A 22,366-nucleotide genomic window follows, 5' to 3' on the forward strand; every position below is an offset into this window, starting at 1 on the left:
AACTGTGTGGTTCACCAGGTGTACTCCATCCCCCACATGGTTGCCTTAAGGACATTTATTGTTGAGGAATCCCCTTAGCAGTAGTGTCCATCCCGATGAAAGTCCTTAGACTAGGTCCCTTGTGTTAGATGTTTTAGGGACGTAAAGTGAGGATAACAGGAACGGGTAATCGGGTTTGTTTGGTTTGATACAGTTAATAAACTTATTTATTGTCAGTTGAAAGCCCTATGTACTCACTAGGTTTCCTAACCTGACCCACTTAGTTTATTTATATCACAGGTGTTGATATGAAGTCACATTACACTGAGAGATTAAGGAGATATAAATCACTAGTGATAATGAATGTAAGTTCTGTTTATGCTTATGTTTCTGTATTGACGATGGCATCCCAAATGTTTTAAAATGAATAAAAATACTTTTCTTCGGATATGCTTTGAAAACGTATTTATCATGTTTTAATGGGAACAAATTCCGCAACATTTTTATTAATAGAGGTACTTTGATTTTTATAAAACATAAACAAAACCGCTCTTTTCTGGCCGTGAAAATGGGGATGTCACAGTTGGTATCAGATCATTAGTTTAAGCGAACTAGGAATTTTTAGGAAATTTCTAGACTTAAACTTAGAATGCTAAGCGATTATTGTGAGATGATTGTCTGCTATATTTTAGACACAAGCACTAGTTTATTTTAGGAAAGATGCCTAAAATGTTTTATGTGCTAAATGTTTTATGTTATAGCTATAAAAATACCTTATATGCTATTATTTGTTCGAATCTATGGTCTGTTGCCGACCGGATCTAGAAATTTTATGTGTTCAGATTTCTAAACGTTTGATTACGGTATTAGAACTGACATATAACTTTTCGGTGTGACAAGGAGATCTATACGTCTATCGTAAATAAATACTTTCCTATCTTAAAATTCTCGCCTTGGTACACCGAACGTCTTCTTGGGAGTACAAAATGTCATGGTGAAGACAGACTAGGAAATATCCGAGGAAGATGACAACCTGAGCCTAAGAATGTGATGGGTCATGCATCGGTCGTTTCACCTGCACCCGAACCTATCACAACGGCATAAGTTCAGGAAGTGATGCGAACCATGATAGACTGATAAAATAGAGGAAATGAGATGGCTTACGATAGTGAATGATACCTATCGGAAGATATCATAAGAGAGGTATCTTGCCTTCAGAATACGTCTGATAAAATAGCAGTACGTCTAGAGAAGTACGGTACATCTGAATGTACACATTTGATTGGCGGGATGATAGAACTATTGGTGTAATTCCTAAAGATTTCCTATCATCTGGAATGTCCATCACCAACCGAGTTGAAGCAGAAATGATGATTGATGATATGCATGGAAGAAGTCCTAGTAGAGTCTAGGGAATTTTTATGATTATTTGGACACACTCGTATGTGTTAAATTGTTTTGTGATTTTAGGACTTGGGGACTGTGAGACAATACTTGGGACAAGTATAAGTAGGTGTGAAAGGTAGTAAATGCATATACTACCGGAAGCACATGACTCACACTTGGATCAGGGAAAGTCACAAGGTTACCAAGAAGCCAATAATTGATTCCATTTTATTCAAGCATGTCGTTACCATCGTTTCGGTAATGACTAAGAAGATTGTTGCTATTCTGACCCTAGTGGTCATATCAAATTGAGTCCGACTACGATGAGTATGATACGTGGTTTAGAGAACCAAGTTCGATGTAGCATCTGACTTAAACCAAAAGATTGAAATGAAAGCTAACCTAGGCGATCAGTAGAAATATCGTGATGATCGTTAAAGAAGTAGGTAGCTAGAAATGCTACATGTTGAAATGTGATTGTATCCCATTAGAAAATGAAGGAAGGTATAGTCTGTTCTGGAATTTGACTCTAAGAGACCTGAGTTTGAGCGTTGCAACATACGATGAGAGGTCATTAGAACATGACACATCAGCCTATTATAGTAATCAAATATACTTATCTTAAGTTTGTTAAGAAGAAGAAGGAGTCTCCATTAAGGATCAATACCGTGACTTTAAGGTCATAATCTAGAGTCTAACATGAGATAGGGAGCAAGTGCAAGATCAAGCACTGCCTGTAGTCAAGGAGTCCAAGAGTTAGAAACTTGTTCGAACCAACATAAAAGTTAATATTATTACCTAGGATGAAAAGATAACTTATGGATTCATTATACATCCCTGTTTTGTTGATAATTCCGGGACATAATCATCCTAAGGGGGAGATAATTGTAACGCCCGTAGATCCGGGCTAATCAATTTAGAGATAATAGGGGTCGAAAACGACTTTTCGACAAAATATTATTTAGAATAAATAATCTTAACCAAGATGTAGAATATTTCTCAAGGATTCCGTACATATAAAGAACGCCAAAATTCGAGTTATAACGAAGAAGTTATGGCTCGTCGAAGTTTTATGGCAAAACCGACACGACACCGGGAGACATAAATAGTGAATTTACAATAGACGACTTTTTGGCCTTAGTAATCTAAACAAAAGTTGTAGAATATGTTAACCTGAGAGTCTCCATAAAAAGAACGCCCAAATCTGACTTCGTATGAGGAAGTTATGAATTTTCTAAGATTTGGCTTAGTAGTGCACAACTCGAAACTTGAATTTTAGATCGAGCGGTTTTTGGCCTACGCGACCTAAATGAGAATTGAAGATCTCATTAAACTCAACGGTAAAAAGAAGGACGAAAACAGAGTCCGTATGTAGACAATTAGCTGACGGAGTCAAAATGAAAGTTGTAGATATTATTTTTTACCTATGCATGGATATAAAGAATGTTAAAAACGGAGGTTGTATGTGAAAGTTATGGATTTTAGAAGTCGGAAGCGTGATGTGCGAAAATGAGTGACGTGGCACAATCTTGGCCATTGTTTTCTCCCAAAGTCTTGCCACTAGATGGTGACATGTGGCACCAAGTTCGGCCATTTTCACCGTATAAATAGAACCTCTCCCACCCTCATTTTCGTCACACCTTTCCCATTCTTTCTTCTTTTTACTCTCTCTCTAGAACCTCTCTCTAGCCCCGAAACCCCCCCCCCCCCCCCCCCCCGAAAAGCCTAGGGAACCTCCCTAGCACGAGGCGGAAGCCCCGGAGTGCTCAACGGCTCCAAGAAGAAGAGATTTTTGGCTCGGGAACGTTGCTCCAAGCAAAGCCCGGTTTTCTATAAATCCCGCTGTAAGTGAGCTACGCCTACTCTATTTTTAATATATCGTTTATTTAATTATAGTAACGTTATTAGGAACTTATAATAAGTACTTGGGCTATTATTATGGGTTATATAAGTATTGTTTGACGCTTATATAATAGTAATAATAGCTAGACTATTAATTAGTCTCGGCGAATAATAGACTAAACTCTAGTGGTAATAAAATTAGGTTTCATCGAAGGAAATTATTTTTAAGAAGCGAAGCGCTGTCAGAGTTCGGATTCACCACCTTTTCAGGTGACTGCATAGTTACTTTCAGCTTACACATAGATATGAAGTATTTTATATAAATTATGTGTTGTGTGTGCATATTATCTGTATACTTGCTATCTATGTTGGATGACCGATTTTATACATTTTTTAAAATAATATAAACTGTATATGTATTTTATATCTACAAAATGTGTTGGGTAAAACATGGGTAGATGTAATAGTTGTTGTGTGACAAAATAAAATAGTGAGAGGCCTCGTTATAGATGTTATTGATGATCCAGTCATCTAGCGGAGTATAGATGACAACCACAGACTATTCTAGACAGTCTAGTGGAACGCTAACAGGCTCGCAACCTGTATGTGTTTATTTAAACTGTGTTTTCACCAGGTCTACTCCATCCCCCACATGGTTGCATTAAGGACATTCATTGCTGAGGAATCCCCTTAGTAGTAATGTCCATCCCGATGAAGGTCCTTAGACTAGGTCCCTTGTGTTAGATGTTTTAGGGACGTAAAGTGAGGATAACGGGAACGGGTAATCGGGTTTGTTTGGTTTGATAAAGTTAATAAACTTATTTATTGTGGGTTGAAAGCCCTATGTACTCACTAGGTTTCCCAACCTGACCCACTCAGTTTATTTATATCACAGGTGTTGATATGAAGTCACATTACACTGAGAGATTAAGGAGATATATCACTAGTGATAACGAATGTAAGTTCTGTTTATGCTTATGTTTTTGTATTGACGATGACATCCCAAATGTTTTAAAATGAATAAAAATACTTTTCTTCGTATATGCTTTGAAAACATATTTATCATGTTTTACTGGGAACAAATTCTGCAACATTTTTATTAAAAGAGGTACTTTGATTTTTATAAAACATAAACAAAACCGGTCTTTTCTGACCGTGAAAATGGGGATGTCACACTTAATTTCAAACAAGATTTAACTCAAATCAATTTAGATCTTAGGAATGCAAGTAACCAAGAACTAAGAGTCTGATACCACTGTTAGGGTTTCTACATCTAAACACGTGATTATGCACATTGGAAAGAAAAAATAATTTCTATGTGTTCATGCTACTTAGATGATCTAAGTTTCATGCTAATACTAGAGGCTTTAGCTGCCTTAAGGAATATGCAATCACATGTCCCCTTCGAATCAACACACCACCCAACCCTGAAATGGATGCATAACAGTAAACCACAAAATCCTCAATTCCCTCAGGGAGGGCAAGTACTGGTGCCTCATAAATTCTCTGATGAAGAGTCTCGAATGACGCCTGTTGCTCAGACCCCTAACTGAACACAACATCCTTCCTCGAAAATTTAGTGAGAGGAACTACAATTGTGGTGAAGTCTCGAATGAATCTCCGATAATATCCCACCAAACCGAGGAAGCTCCGAATCTCAGGTGGAGACTTTGGCACTTCCCACTACATCACTGCCTCTATCTTTGTTGGGTCAACAAGGATATTGTTCTGGTTGATAAGGTGTCCTAGAAACTGAATCTCTCGCAATAAGAAATCACACTTGGAGAACTTGTCATATAGCCTCTCCATCCTAAAAACTCTGAGAATCTCGTGAAAATGCTCCTCATGCTATTTTCTGGTCTTCGAATAGACTAGAATATCATCGATGAAGACAATCTGTGACCGATCCAACGTAGTCCTAAACACCCAGTTCATGAGATCCATGAACGTTGTCGGTGCGTTGGTTAGTGCAAAAGGCATCACCATGAACTTGTAGTCCCCATAATGAGTCCGAAAGGTTGTATTCTGAATATCCTCCTCTCGTACCCGCATTTGGTGCTAGCTAGACCTCAAATTAATCTTGGAAAATAAGATGTCCCCTGCAATTGATAGAAACGAGCATCAATCCTCGGCAATGGATAACAGTTCTTCACCGTCAACTTGTCCATTTCCCGGTAAGCAATACACATGCGGTGTGAATCCTTCTTCTCGAAAAAAAAAGGATCGGTGCACCCCACAAGAAACTACTCGGTCGAATAAACTCCTTTCCAAACAGCTCCTAAAGCTAAGAGGATAACTCCTATATCTCAGGGGCACAAGACAATATGGTGCCATGGAAATTGGCGTCGTACCAGGGATCAGATTGCTCCGGAACTCCACTTGCCTTTTAGGAGGCACACCTGCCAACTCCTCTGTAAGACATTAAGGAAATCACGCACCATAGGAACATCATAAATAGCAATCGATTTATTCTCATCATCTCGGGTATCCACTACATCTTCCAGATAACCCATACACCCATGATGTAAACTCTGTCTCGCCCTGGTGGCATAACAAAAAGTTGATCCTAAGCTAGTACCCTCACCATAGATGGCCAACAATCCCCCAATAGGATCTCGATCCATCACAACTGCTGCTCATAGTCAATTAGAACCCCAAACTAGCTTAACCAATCCATACCCACGATAACACAGATGTATCCCATCACAATGGGGATAAGATCTATCAGATACCCAACATGTAACGTCCCGAAAATTATAGGGTAAAATTTCATTTTTAATATATATTCAAACATTCATTATCCTTTAATCAAACATTTAGAAGTATTTCAAAACAAAACAGTTATCAGATTTCATTCCCAAAATCACGAATTGCGGAAAACACGAGTGTAAGAGTTTCGATCAAGTCGGGGCCTTCCCTTTCAACCCGGAAGTACCTGAAACCATAAACCACCAACTGTAAGTACAAAGCTTATTGAGTTCCCCACATACCATACATATCATACGAGCTATACATATCAAACATACTATAGGAGGTGCTATGTGCCAACCATAGTCTTGCCATTATGCCACGAGTTGTATCATGGTCTCTCTTGCCATGCCGGGGTCTAAAACTCTGGGTCTTATAGACAAGTTCCAGGGGCCACCTACAGGTCTTCCATGCAAGCATCTCAAAGACAACTAGCATACAATCTACAACTAATTAACCAATTAACTGCCAAAGTTCTGACTTTGGTCTCGCATACAGATTTCCAGGAGCCATCTCCTGGTCTTTCATACAAATGCCAAGGCCTACCCTCCCCCCCCCTCATCTTCCTATAATACATAAACCAAATGGGCTAAAAATGGTGTCTTCGACCCATAGTACAGTGAGGAGAATCACCTCAACAGATGAACCCACATAAATATCTCAAACTATAGATCTGCTAGAATCCCTACGCTATCAAACAAATAACACCCAATTAACAGATGAGTTCCAAACCAAATCCAATAATCCATACATGGGGTAAAAAGACCATTTTACCCCTCACCTTATTTGGTCCAAGACTAAGACCCAAACTCACCTTCATAAAGGCCCACAAACCAAAAGTCATCCAAAGGCTACTTATGGCCCAATTTCCCAAATTAGGCCCAACCCTTACCTAGGCCTTACCCTAAATCCCGAAAACTTTTTCCTGATCCAAAACACATATTCACAACTGGTCCAACAAAAACCCAAGCAATAAAAGCCCAAATGAAATCCCAAACCTGAAATGACACCACAAGGCCCAATAAGGCCAAAACATCCCAATTAGGCCGAAATCCATCATAGACCTATCTCGAGAACGCCCAAATCATATAAGGAAACCGTAGTGTACTTGTATGGCTAAGAAGAGGAATTGGGAATTGTTGAAATGGTTAAATCAATTAAGTTGAGTCATACTTCCTTCCAAAATCAAGTCCAAGAGTCTTTCTCCAAGATTGTGTCTTGAGGAACATGTATTAAGTAGGTTTAAAACACAACATGAAAAATGAAGTAGAAAAGTTTTCTTGCTCTTGCACATTTGATATTGGTAGTTGTGATGTTTAGATATGACAAAGACTAACTAAGATCAATTGAGTGAAGTTTTAATCTTGATAAGAAACCGTAGTAGCTCTTGAATATTTGTTTGTCAAGGAATGTTTCTTGACAATAACATCTTATATGTCAAGAGGTCAGTGGGATTCTTAAAGATCTTGAAATGTTTCAAGAATTGATCAAGAGTAAACCTATTGTTAATCACTAGCACACGACTTGAGGTTTGTAACCTATCGTGTTAACATATTCTTGTTTTTGTTCCCATTCCAGTTAAAGTCGACTATGCATGTGAGTTCTATGAGTTCTCAATTATTTGCATAAGGTGAAGCACCTTGATGAGTGAATGTTCATTAATCAGTAAGGGTGAGCTGCTTAACAACTTGGATGACATGGTAGGACCTTGTGTTGCCAAGTGGAAAGAAATTAAGATTGATCAAGTTTAGTTCATATGAGTTTCAATTTGTCATAGACCTTTTCTTATGATAATAGTTAGGAATGACAGTTTAACATGGATAGGAACACATACACCATAAAATCTAAGTGTCATAAGGTTTCTCTCCAATTCATTAAAATGATTGTGAGGAAACTCTTTTACTAAGTAGATTTTAAGGAGATGGCAGCTGTGTTAATTACATTCTCAAATTCGATTATGATTATGGCATCCCTCTTCATAGTTCGAATTGTGAGAAATGGCAAATAGTTTGAACATTCGAAACTTATTGTTGTAAGTTCTGAATAGTTTAGACACGCATATGAGCTTTCTAATAAAAGATATATGAGCTTAGATAAAGGCTTATCAAAGTATCTCATATCAGAAATCTGAACTTTGGTAAGAAAGTCACTATGTATTGATTTCTAGAAGTCCAGCTGATTTCTGGATACATGTCTGCATAAGTGTTATGCTAGTAAGAATACAATTATCATGATAGTGGGAGCATGATTACTATGTGAAGTGTTGCGAATTAGCAATACTGGTTATTGGAAACAAAGGTTAAGAATTTTCAAAGTTGGAAAATTTTGAAAAGTTCTTTTGCTATAGTAAGGGAGAGGATACTTATATATTATTTTGAATCTAAAAGTTTAGATTGAAGTATTAATTAAACTTAGTCATGGATTTATGAATACCATGTTGAAATATTTCAACTTTGGAAATTCTATATATGGAAATATTATAGCAAAAGACTGGTTAGGTATCATGTCTTTATGTAAGACATTATGAATCGTGTCTCATATGCTTCAAATATAAGATTGATTGTATATTCTATAATATTCATGTGTTCTAATTTTACAAATGCCTAGGGTATTAAGAGGGAAAAAGGACTAGAACCGGATATGACTAAAGTTATTAAACACCTGTCAAAGTCGATTTGAGGTTCGCTAAGGATTGGTTTCTTAAGAATAGTTGGAAGTATAGTAATGGATGGACCATATTGACATTATTATATATAAACATGATTCTATTAATAATGAGTTGTCATATGGCAAATATGGAAATATTTCCATAATGGGAGATGGATATTAAGAATCTATTTATGCTAGAAGGGTGTTCAAAGGAATATACTTTGAATTTGAGACTTCGCTTCTTTGGAATTGTTTTGTTATCAGACTCCAAAGGAATACTTTGTAATATCATTGGCAAAGTCTCTGTGACTTTTGTACCTCGGCATTACAAAAGGATCATTGCATGATATTGGTAAGAATTAGGTGTTCTTACACTAAGGATTTGGAATTATGAAATGAACATCATTGAAGTGTGTTCTACAGATCTATTTCACAAAGTAAGGACCATAGGTAAACGTAGTGTGCATGCTTGGAGCATGGGATATCTATTGTTTTAATTCAAGTATTAAGTTGATTAATTGACAATTTATACAATGAATAATGTGTAATAAATATGGCGATTAAATAAAAGGTGTTTTATTTAGATTCAAAAGTTCTGTGACCATATTGGATTCAATTAATCTTGTGTTTCATTTCAGATGTTTTGACTTCCCGAATAAGATTATTGAAACCATCCACAGTCGATCAAACTTTGGAAGTAGGTATTAAGATAAGACTGTCATGAATCTGTATGTAGATTGTCTAAGTGTTAGACATAGCACAAGTTTGCTGCAGTATTCTGAGTACTCATGTATTAAGATTTGAGTATTGGATTAAACCCACACTCATCTGAATCACTTCATGGATTTTATCACGAGGGATTATGAGACGATAATATCCTATATTCTTGAAACAGAGACATATGACTTGTAGTTTGCAAGTCGGTTGCACAGTGATGATGGGTAAACGCACCAGTAACTTGGTATTATAAAACGTATTGTTTTTTGTGATTTGATTTATAAATAGAGAAAGCATATGAGTCGAAGTTTATCCATTCCTTTTACCCTAAGAGGGATAAAAGCGATATATGTGGGCCCCTTGATGATTTAGTGATGACACCATAAGCGCTGGGCCAAGCTTGGACTAATTTGATTTATTCAATTATTCGGTCGTCATAAATCGGAAATCGGGAAACAACACATGGATAGAGAGAATGATTATAATATATATTTCATGTCCATACGATAACTAGAATGGAGGAATATATTATCCCTTATCTAATGGATGCATCATTGACTAGGTTAGAGTTCGACAACGGCTTTTAAGAGCTACGATTGCTAGTTAGGTTTTGAACTCGTACTTGCAGTTATAGTGATTAGACTTATCCAAGTGGGAGACTGTTGGATTAGGTGTCTAAGACCATAACTATAATTGGCATGTACTTGACCCGAGAGTAGCATGTTACATTTCGGGTTGCCTTCAGCAGAACAATTTGAGAGCGGATATTTGAGAAAGAGGTTATTTGTGATTTATTAATATATTATAAGTATAATATATTAATTGAGAAATCATATTATTTAATTAATATTTGTCAACAATTAATTTGGAATTAATTTAGTGATCAAAAGAGATTAATTAAATTAAGGGGACTAATTAAGTAAATCAGTCATACATATAGTTTGGGCCAATGATCCATGATTGATTAGTGATGGACTAAGTTTATGTGAGAGTCCATGAAATGTTAGTCAATAAGGCTTATCATATGGATTATTGGATTAAAGGCCCAAGGAATGAATTAGGGTTTACAAGTTGAAATCCTAGGAATTCCACACTATAAAAGTAACCCTTTAGCTCCACATTCACCACCCCAAGGGTTCTAAGAGAACCCTAGCCAATTTTGGTGGTTCTAGCCTCTCTCTCTCTCTCTCTCTCTCTCAAAGTCCTCCATTTTTTCATGGTATTTGTGACTTTTTTGAGGCATCACACTTGAGTTGCTAAGCTCTTGAAAGACCAACAGCTACAAGCTACAAATAAGAGGTATTCTTCTAACTAGTTTTATAATTCTAGTACTAAATTTGTATGCTAGATAGGTTTCATGATTTGGATAATTTTTGTTGCATGTATAACTAGAGAAAATTTAGATCCAAAGCATTAGGGTTGTATGTGCACTATAGGAGTGTTATAGTACTTAAAACCCAACACTATAATTTTCATGTATTCGCTTTTAACCCTTGGGTTGTGTTTTGTTTGCAAGAATGGTCCCCAATGGAATTATCATTATTCTCGGATGCAGCTTAGCACACTGGGTGTACACCGTCATATAATGGGCATACTCGATTCGGTGCTAGTACGTAGGGCGTAAGCATCCAAGGTACAAACCCTAATTTTTATGTTTTGGACCCTATTTACGCATATTTATAGCCTAATGCACAATCTTATCTTCAACCCCCTTCCTCATTTTGAAACCCTAAGAGAGTGAGTGTTTTGTGAAGCTTGAAGAGCCCTTTTTGGTGTCATGTTGAGCCTTGGTGTAGAAGGAAGAACCTTGAGGTGGTGTTGTTTCACTCAAGACTTTGGCTCCATCATTTGCTCATCATTGTGCATCTTGTGGAGGTAAAAAGCTTCAATCTTGGTGCATGTTTCTTATGGATCTAGTTGTAGCTCAAATTGTCACCTTTTTGTCCTAACTTGGTCTTTGTGAGTAGGTGATACTCGAAGACGTTTTGATTTTCCCTTTCAGAGGTTTTAGAGTGTGTTAAGTCATAAAATTGGCTCTTGGTCATTAATTTATTCCCATGAAATAGCTAGTTTGTCTTAATGGGTAAAGAAGTTAGGGTTTTTGGAGCTAGTGTCTTAATATCCATGTTAGACAATAAATTTGGAAACTTTATGGTTAAGGACATCTTTTTGAGTCTAGATCTGGATTTTGGACATATGTGCTTAAGGATTAAGCGCTTAATGGCTTAAGAGGAGAGCAGTCGCGTACCCTGGGGGTACTACACAATATGCTGAACGTACATGGTTAGCTCCTCGACTCCAGTCAACCATGTAGTACCTTAGGGCATGCCTTGCATACTCATTGAGTTAACTCAGTTGACTTGGACCTAGATTTTTTCTAGGGTTTGACCTAGGTGTATTTTAGGTTTTTTCACCTATATGATGAGGTTGTGTCCTTCAATTTATTAAGGTGCTTGGCAGAGTTCATCTCGGAGTGGCGTGCCATTCAATTTGCTTATCTGTTTGTGAGGTGAGTTTTCTCACTATATCCATGGGTCGAACGCACCAATGCTGACCCATTACTTGTTATGTGGAATGCTAGTTGTCTATATGATGCTTGTATGAAAGACCAGGATCTGGCCTGTGACAATTGTATGAAAGACCAGGATCTGGCCCATGACACTTGTATGTAAGACCGATATATGGCCATCGACATTACAAGTAAAGACCATGGGGGTAGCCCATGGCACTTGTATGTAAGACCGGGATTTGGCCATTGGCATTGCAAGGAAAGACCATGGAGTGGCCTATGGAACTTATATGTTTTTATGTGGTGTATTTTGGAGAACTCACTAAGCTTTGTGCTTACAGTTATGTTTATGGTTTTAGGTACTTCCGGTTCAAAAGGGAAGGGCCCGACGTGATGGCACAACATCCTCCCATCATGATTTCCGTATTTGAAATAATTATACTCTGATTTTTTGAATATTATGAATTGATGTTGGTTTTGAACAATTAATGAATGATTTGATAAATAGGAAAACATACAAGTGCCTGTATGAATTGATGTTGGCTTTAAATGGAAAATTTTCACCTCTATTTTGGGTTATTACGGTGTCATACTGAAATCTAGGGAGAAACACAAGTTGGAGGTTTAGTATGTGTCCTCACACAGGCATCAATGTAACATTAGTATCGTGAGATGCAGACTGTATGGTAAATGGGAAAACATCTTGAGGATTGCAAGAGAACTTCGTTGATGTGTTACAACTGCAAATAGATGGCTCATGTATGTACTCAGTACACCAATCCCAAGGTCCAGATGGGTGCTGGTGGGAAGAAAGACCATATGCCGAAGGAAAAAGTACGTGCATTCAACATGACAACAAATGAGCCTCGATGCAATGATGGGTTTATTTCCGAAACCTTCTTAATTAATTTTGTTCATGTAATGTTATATTTGATGCGAGTTCCAGTAGATTCTTTATGCTATTTTCTTTATGGATCAACTTAATTTACCTCAGAGTCCGTTGGTGCCAACATTAGATATCTAAGTAGTCATACGGGGATCCTATTGTTGTTTGGGAAAAGTATGATGATTGTATTGTTGATATTGCTAAAAAGACTATTTTATTGACACAGGTTCCTTTTGGAGTTGGTTGTTTTGATGTGCTTATCATTATGGTATGGATGTTAGCTAATCGAGATCAAAACCTTTATATAGAGAAACTTATGTGTATAGCTCTATGGTGGGTGGTTATGTCATTCCATATTGAGATAAACGTCCAATGTCTATGTCTTGAATTTGGGTACGAAAGCACACAAGTTCATAGAGAAGGGTTTTCAATATTCTCAGTGCTCATTCTCAATGCTGCCAACAAGAAATTGATTTTGTATGATGTAGAGGTGGTCAGTGAATACGTTGATGCTTTCCCCAACAATCTATGGTGAATGGCAAGACTTCACCTCCGAATCTCGTATTTTTATCGTCTTTTAGACTAGTGTCTTTTATAGAGACCATATATGCGGTGAGTTGGTAGAACTCTAGGTTCTAGCACGTAGAGTCCATATTGGCTACTCTGTCACCCACAAATTAAAACCCTTAACTTTTTTCTTAGATCTGAGCTATGGTTCTGAAGCGACTTCTGTGTTGTGGTAATAGGGCTAAGATGGATCCAACTTGGATCTGAGGGCAATTCGATTGGTATGCCTCTTAGATCCGAGTTGAATTCATCTTGCAAGAACTCATAGTGGTGATATTGTGTTCTTAGAGAGAGAGATAGTGTGTGTGTGTGTGAAGGAAAGAAAGAGAGAGAGAGAGAGAGAGAGAGAGAGAGAGAGAGAAAGAGAGTGTGTGTGTGTGTGTATGTGTGTGTATGCGTGTGTGTAAGAGTGTGAAAGGGTGGGACTTGTTATTTTTCAATAATTTCAATAATTATTGAATTAAAACGAAATTAGTAAATATAATATAGTCCATTTTATATATGGAATTGACTAGACATGCAACAAAAATGAGTGCTATTTTTTAGTCACATATTTTAAGATTTAAGTGGCACTTTTTTATGTGAAACAATTCAAAAATGTTTTGTGGCACATTTATGCCAATAAATAATAATGAAATACTGTAACATAGACTATTATATTTACATAATTTTTTTTATCTATAATATAACATAAAATAAATAATTAAATATCAGCATATATAAAATCATAAAAATTCAATTTTATCCAACGGGATAACAACATTTTATTGTCCATTCCAATGGAATAAAACATTCTATTCCTTCCATGATTCCATCATATATAACAAATAAACACTACCTAAAAGAAAATATAAATGTTTTTCCATCCATGCAAATATATAGATATTTAATAAACCTTTGTCTGACTTTCTAAGCCATAATGATCGATATCAAGCCTATCTTTTTTCAGCTTTTTAATTCCAATTCATCTTCTTCACTAGTTGTCTACCATGGCAAATCAACAAGATGCTCAAGGTAATCACATGTGTTATTATAACCTGGTTGTTGAGCTTGCATTTTTTCAATCTCCTGATAAACATTTTACATAAATGTTAAAATAAATTCTCATGAAAAACCAAGACACATTTATTTGTCAAGAGTTAAAAAAAATGACAATATGCAAAATCCTATAAGGATTGAGGTAAGACACAATAATAATATGGATAGTAAATTACATTTTTGGTCCTAACAATTTGTTTTTAAAATTTTGGTCCTTACCTGAGGCTTTTGTAACATTTTTTTTGTCCTTATTCCATGTAAAATGACTATTTTTGGAACCAACATTACAATAAGCTTTTAACTTGGAAGAATAGGGGCGAAAAACTTTAGAAGAACCACAATTAAGTAACAGATGTGAATCTATAATTTGTAAAAACGTATAAACCTCTGCTTCAATCTGATGTAAAATAGCAGGTACTCTCTTATGATATGTTCTTTCTTCTACCACCTTCAAATGCATCAAACTTGTCTTAATGAGTTAAGGACTTAATCTGGACAAATAAGAAATAGGCATACAGACTATATGTATACATCACTTTATCCAGACAGATAGACGTGATGACAAACTAGCTAGTCTCTGAGGATCTATTAGAGAGTACAAATACAAACGAAATAAACACATTGTGGTGTAACCGTAAGAAACATAAACAAGTTGCATGAATTTGATACTAAATTCAACTTAATTTGTAAATTTTTGATAATAATAAAGTTTATATAGTAGCAATTTTGGCGAACCTACGTATCATATTGATAAATAATGCCCTTAAGTTTTATATTTCGAGAAAATATTTCATTTATTTCAGGATGGTGAGATTAGGATGGTGAGATTACGACTATGATTTTGGAGCCATGAATTCCAAATCAGAAGCCTAAATTCAAATTTTAAATTGATTTTCACAACAAAAAATCTATATCTGATTAATTAAACTCGCTATAATCACAAAACAAATATCAATTGAAGCAACAATACAACAATATCAAGTGGATATAAATATTTATAAGAAGAAATATACTTGATTAACATATTGGTATTGAGGTGTGAAGAGAAATGAATTGTTTTATATATGCTTCTTGTAACTACATCCTGTAATAAGAACCAAAAATAACATAAGCTTTAACCATATAGGAAAAGTTTTCTGATTCAAATATATTGGTGTTTGATCTTTGCTAACATAAACTTGTTACAACCTGTAAATATCATGTAAAACATAAATAAACAAGAATAATAGATTTATGAATGTGGATTTACATCAGATTTGCATAGACGTGAAGAAAAATAAAATCTTGAGGCTTTGTACAAAAATTATAAAACCTTAAATGTCCAATAGTTGTTCCAGCTGCTAAAGTGTGTCCATCATCACAGAAGGCCAATGAAGAAAATGGTGCTTTATAGGGTATGCAAAAAGGTCTTTGTATAACTTTTTTTTTATCTAGTCCCACAGTAGCAATCATCTGTCATAAATCAAACATATAAATGAAAAAACAAAATAATTGTTCAAAAAAAGATGATTAAACGAAAGCTAAAAGTTAAAAGTTAAAAGATAGATTTTGTCATCGGAGGGTGAAAAACTAACACCAATAGTTGGTGTAGAATGCTACTTTAACCAAGAAAGCTTTGGGTTCCAATAATTGTATCCCACAAATAAACAGATTCATCATTTTCAGTGTCACTGAAAGGGGGTTGTTAATCTATTGATAATCAAGTACCCCATAAGATCTGAGAGCTTGAACCATCAAACAAACTTCTAGCACAATCAGAAATATGAAGGTACATGAATTATAAAGACTAAGAAGAACTAAGATTCTTAATGGTTTTCTGATAGCCATAAAGTTGGAGAAGAAGACACACCTACCCATTAGGATCCTTTAGTTCAATAGCCCTAGTTCCTGATGCAAGGTTGTGAATTGTAAGATCACTACTAAGACTAATGGAAGCTACACGTTCATATTTGAAATTGTATCACATATGTTATTGTGTCTGTATGACCTTGTAACTACTTTATACACCTTCTATAAATTCCATATTCTTACAATTTGGCCACTTCCACCAGAACAAATGTAACGAGATGCTTTCGAATTGAAATTAATTAGGAAATAGACTCTTGCAACATGGTATTTGGCCTAATTAATACAAAGAAGATTACATACAAACAAGATTAGAGTTTAAAATACTCCATAATTGTAAACAACATGTTGATTGTCTTATGAAATTTGAGAGGTAACTTAAAACATATAAAATAAGTTAAAACCTTCATTAGACATTATATCAAATAGTTAGGGTGTTTAATTGAAAAGTAGAAAAACACCAAATTACCCTTCCTCCATAATTTCTCCATTTTTTCTTGAACCTTCAGCTTTAATCAACCGCTATGTAAAGGAATTAAAGATCTGGAGTATAAATCAAAGATGAAAATTAGGGAAAATATTAATACCTTTGTATGATCAAATAGAAAAACGGATTAGAAAACGTGATGTTCTCCCTGCAAAAAAAACATTCAGAGTTGCATGATCAAACTTATTGATTTAAGGTATCTTTCAAATATGCAAGTCAATATATACATAATCATTGATGAGAAAAATGTTAATTAAGCGAATGATTGTGAGAGGGTTGAGCATAATTAAGATAACATATAAGTTTAACAGCGAACTTTAATATCCAAGAGAAACTTCTCAATACAAAAGAGATAATGCAAAATCAATGGTTTATGTTATGAACAGAGGAGAAAAACTCACCAGAATAGTAGAACCGTGTCGAGATTTGTTAAAAACTCTCAAAATCAACAATATTAGAATGAATTGCAAAAGAAACTAAGGAGCTTTGGTATAGATTTCACAAATTAGGTGATAAACTAAATCAATCTACTCTGATCAGACTTAATTGACAACTTCCATAAAAATACGACCATGTATAGTGGATTGAGTGTAGACTTGAAAGTTAGGGTTTGAGAAGAAATGCTTCGAGTGGAGGACGTTAGGTTGTAACCGACGGATAAGGTGAGGAATGTGAGTTGAAAATTGGAATCATACATGATGTCGTGATGCAAAGAGATAACATACGACTTATGTTTCGATGGTCGGATGATGGTATAAAGAAGTTGTGAAGTGTGATACGGGAATTCAATATTTTTTTCAGTGGCACAAAAACAAATTGGTAAAATATATCATAAAACTTAAGTGGAATATAAAAAATATATGACACAAAATAAAGAGTTTTTAGTGGCATTCTAATTTTATATGCTGATGATAATGATAATGATAATAATAATAATAATAATAATAATAATAATAATAATAATAATAATAATAATAGTGACATCAATTATTAAATGTCATTAAATGTATTAATTTTATAATGACATATAAAATGTGCCACTAAAAACATAATATAGTGGCATAAAAAATATACCATTAAAAATGTATGATACTAAATGTCATTTTGTTTGTAGTGTGGTTCTTTTTGCTGCATACTCGGGTTGATGCCAAAAAAAACTACAAATAATATTTGCAATTATGATTTCTTATGGAGTGGTTGTAAAGCTAGGAATAACAAAATCTTCTACAAAGTTTGGATCTCCTCCTTGGCTTAGGCGGATAACACTCTAGGGAGTTTCTTGTGTGGATCAATTATAAGGGTATTTTTGAAAATTGTAATTAGGGGTTTGGTGTTTTTAGTTGGCTAAAAAGACACCATATTTTACCATATAGACACTCTAATTAAAATTTGAAATATTTTTATTGGTTAAAATTGTAATGTTTTCCGAAAAAATTAGTTATAAATAATTTTTTATAGGTTGAATTTTTATATCTAACATCACCTTTCATATTTTTGTAATTTCTTCCTTATACTCTTTTTTGCCTTGCCTTTTCATGTGAAGGTTATTACTTTTTAATAATATCGGCCGGTTAAGAAAAATGCTAACCAATTAAATAACATGCGTACGGTCAGTTGAATATGATTTTTTTTTTTTTTTTATAAAGCTGCTTTATTTAATTGGTAACCGAGAACATTATTGTAGAATTTATTTTTTATATCAATTATATATAGACATGTTAACTTGTCAACGTTCACTTGGCGTTTTTCGAAGTCGCACAAACGAATCATGATTCAAGCTCTAGCACTGATTCTCCTCCTTCTCATTGTTTCATACGTTTTGTCGATTGTTTACTGGAACCGGAAATCTGGAAGCAACAATATCAATCTTCCACCAGGAAGTTTCGGATGGCCGTTTATCGGAGAAACTCTATCACTTCTCCGTGCAGCTTTAAACGGAACTCCGGAGAGATTCGTTCGAGAGCGGATCAAGAAAAACCGCAGTCCTTTAGTATTCAAGACGTCGTTGCTCGGTGACAGTATCGCGGTGCTGTGTGGTCCTGCGGGCAACAAATTCCTTTTCGGAAACGAGAACAAGCTGGTGGCCTTGTGGTGGCCGTCGCCGGTGACGAAGCTTTTCGGCAGATGCTTGATTACGATTCGTGGCGATGAAGCAAAGTGGATGAGGAAGATTATGTTATCGTATCTTGGTCCTGATGCTTTCGCTAGTCATTATGCTGCCACCATGGACATCGTCACCCGTCGCCATATCCAAGTTCACTGGCGAGGTAATAAAATAACTTCTACTCATTGAATCGCACAAGTATTGTTAATGGGTTGTTGTTTTTCGTTTTTTCCGATGAAGGTAAGGAGGAGGTGAACGTATACAAAACTGTTAAGTTATTCGCTTTTGAGCTCGCATGTCGTTTATTTCTGAGCCTTGAAGAGCCAAACCACATTGAAAAACTCGGTTCCTTGTTCTACGTGTTCTTGAAAGGCGTCGGAGCGTTACCATTGAACTTCCCAGGCACACGATTTTATAGGTCGAAGAAGTTAGCAGAAGCTATTAGGAAAGAACTTATGGCGATTATCAAAGAGAGAAGGGTGGCATTGAAAGAAGGAAAGGCGTCGTCATCACAAGATCTCCTGTCACATTTTCTTACATCTTGTGATGAAAATGGCAGGTTTTTAACTGAGATGGAGATTGTAAACAATATCTTGTTACTACTATTTGCTGGACATGACACCTCCGCTATATCTATCACGTTGATCATGAAGAGTCTTGGTGAATACCCTGATGTTTATGACAAGGTGTTGAAAGGTGATCAGTTGTCTTCTCTTATCGCTTTTTACTTCCATTATGATTATGTGTATATATAACTACATACGAAAATGGCATTGCTTGTAGAGCAAATGGAGATTTCAAAGGGAAAAGTAGCGGGTGAAATGTTGAGGTGGGAAGACATACAGAAGATGAGATACTCTTGGAATGTTGCTTCTGAAGTCATGAGAATAACTCCTCCCGTTGGTGGATCCTTTAGAGAGGCCCTAGTGGATTTTGAGTACGCAGGTTATACCATTCCTAAAGGATGGAAGGTAATAGACTTTTAAGTACAACCTTAATTGACTCGTTTTATTCCCAAAGAATGGAAGGTGATAAACTGATATATGTATTTATATGTTGCATCTTCAGCTATATTGGAGTGCTGTAACGACACATAGAGACGAGGCAAACTTTCAAGACGTGACACACTTTGATCCGTCGAGGTTTGAAGGTGTAGGACCCACTCCATTCACATATGTTCCGTTTGGAGGGGGTCCTAGGATGTGTGTAGGGAAAGAATTTGCACGAGTGGAAATTCTTGTGTTTCTTCACAACATCGTCACCAATTTCAAATGGGACTTGTTAGTGCCCAATGAGAAAATCGAATATGATCCCATGGCTACACCAATAAAGGGGCTTCCTATTCGTCTCCATCCTCATCAAGCATGAATGTATGTATGTTGTAAACTTAAAATTTTACGTGTTACAAATTGTAAAGTTATAAACAATGGTTACAACTGTTTTATTTTTTACCGCTAGATGGAAGTACATCAAATGTATCATTAAACCTCTTTCTAAATCAATAATTACTTGAAGTTAGGCTTTGTGGTATGGAGTACATTTCCACGCGTAGGAGCTGAGTTGGCAAGCCAACCTACGTGTGAACATCGTTCCAAACGCGCGTAGGTGTGTGTCCATGTATGATTTGTGAAACTGAAACTAATTTCTAATTTTTCGGGCTTAGCATGAAATATGAAGGTGGGATTGGATGGAGAATTTTGTAAGGTCTGTATCGTAATCGCGTCTTTTGAATCTAACTTCTAATCCCCTGTGCGTTTACCTCACCCTGTTCCTCTCGATTTCTTCCATTCTATCGGTCTCTTGTCTATATTATTTTTCCTTATCTCACATTCTCTCTCTCTCTCCTTTGATCGTGTGTAGAAAAGGCATGGTGCGGGATATACCGGGTAATCAAAGGGTAGAATATTATGGATTTTCGGCGGGAAATTAGACGATCTAATATGTACAAATATTTAAGCATAATCTTAAAATTAAAAATTGTAGGTACAAAATACAAATGAATATCCATGACATCCTAATGAAACATGATAAACCAAAAGACAAATTCTCTTGTGTGTCATTCTCTTTTCCCAAAATGTCTCTTAGTTTTCCCTCATCACTACCTCCCCACCATTCAAACGCCCCTTTAGGAGACTTTCTCTACGACCATTTCTCCTATTTCTCTTGAAACCCTAACGTTGGTAACCACCACCTTTGCCTCTTCTCCCCCGCCTCAATCATCATTGCTCTTCATCACAATTATGATCTAACACCCACTCCAATGATTCCTTTCACGACCATCGCACAACTAACGGGGTTGGGTGTTAACCACGTTGTGTCCACATCACTTAAATACGAAACGCGTCTGGTTGATGACCATGACGTGGTGAACATTGCATCCCAAGCCCATGAAGTTTTGGTTTTATCCCATATTTAAAGGCATCAACTTCAAGTTTAGGTCATTCTCTTCAACATCCATTATCACAACTTCAAAACCTAGCCTCCATACATGGTCATGAGCATGTTTGCTTAGTTTTGAGCTTGTTCTTTTAGATTCGGTGAAGCTAGATAAATAAGGGATTCAATTTTGGTGCAAGGAAGCAAGGAGTTAGCTTAAATCCGTCATCTACTTCATAATTCTTAGTCATTTTGAGGTATAAATTTCAGACATTGATCTTTGTTCTTCTAGATATGAGTTTGTCCTCATTATGGATGGTTTTAGTCCCTTTTATAGATACGCTTGGAGTTTAGGAACTCCAAAGCTTGATACGGCTCTTTTATGGTTATTGGACTTTTTTTTAGTGAGAAAAAGGACCATGCTTGTTTTTTCTTGAATCCATGCACATAGGCATGGCCTTTAAAGAGCTTAATTGACTTAGGGTTTAAGATTTTGCATTTTAGTGATTTCTGATCAAATAAAGTTGGAGACTTTATCCATTAAGTAATTGGGAAGAGCCTGATTTGAACTTATCAGCCTTGATAAGGATTAAGGTCTTAGTGAAGAAAATATAATTTGACAACCACAACATGGCCAAGGAAGGCCAACGACGTGGTGGTGTGCTGCAACATGTCTCTTTTTGTCTGGACATGACCATGACACGATCAATGACTTGCCATGCAATGGTGTTGCTTACTGTTGATTTTTTTTACCGTTGTCGTTTTGAATTTTAACCAGTTTTGACAATGGGTCCAACTATAAGAATTTTAACCAGTTTTGTACTTCTATGGTTCTGCGACTTAGGTGAGCCTTCTCATTATACCATATGTGATATTGTATATCTTTTTTATGGTAAGATATATGTACTGCTAGAACACACTTATACTAGTTAGATAGGATAACCCCTTGATGTGTATGTATGTGTAACAGTACAATCAAGTCGAGCCTTTTCCATACTCGGGAGGGGGGGGGGGGACTTCCTGAAAAAAACAATATTTAATCCACAACCGTAAACACAAAGTTAAGTGAGTTACCCGAGACAGGGAAGCTTCAGTCCAATACAGGGCTAGATGGAATGAGACTGCAAAGTATGAAGTTTATGGTCCTTGGCATGACTAACATGTGGTTAACATGACAAATATGTCATGTACATGCAGAAGGTCGGAGTTGAATGGGATTCCATACATAGATGC

At 36.0% G+C, this 22,366-nt stretch overlaps 1 protein-coding gene across 1 annotated transcript; it reads left to right on the top strand.

The window, feature by feature from the left end:
• Positions 1-18,402: 18,402 nt before the first annotated feature.
• Positions 18,403-20,239, top strand: LOC145090453 (beta-amyrin 28-monooxygenase-like). The gene is made up of 4 exons (XM_079028651.1): positions 18,403-18,920; positions 18,998-19,453; positions 19,541-19,728; positions 19,826-20,239. The coding sequence occupies exons 1-4, from the start codon at positions 18,422-18,424 to the stop codon at positions 20,123-20,125; spliced, it is 1,443 nt and encodes a 480-aa protein (XP_078884777.1). The 5' UTR covers positions 18,403-18,421; the 3' UTR covers positions 20,126-20,239.
• Positions 20,240-22,366: the final 2,127 nt, after the last annotated feature.

Source organism: Lactuca serriola, chromosome 2 (assembly GCF_051521515.1).
Source record: "Lactuca serriola cultivar US96UC23 chromosome 2, Lser_US96UC23_V15, whole genome shotgun sequence".
In the NCBI taxonomy this organism is placed as follows: Eukaryota; Viridiplantae; Streptophyta; class Magnoliopsida; order Asterales; family Asteraceae; genus Lactuca; species Lactuca serriola.

What these genes read in the sequence shown, in the direction of transcription:
- LOC145090453 (XM_079028651.1), top strand. Translation starts at nt 18,422, where the DNA reads ATGATTCAAGCTCTAGCACTGATTCTCCTCCTTCTCATTGTTTCATAC. An exon ending in TATCCAAGTTCACTGGCGAG is followed by an intron (nt 18,921 to 18,997) that starts GTAATAAAATAA and finishes TTTCCGATGAAG; the next exon opens with GTAAGGAGGAGGTGAACGTA. An exon ending in TTATGACAAGGTGTTGAAAG is followed by an intron (nt 19,454 to 19,540) that starts GTGATCAGTTGT and finishes CATTGCTTGTAG; the next exon opens with AGCAAATGGAGATTTCAAAG.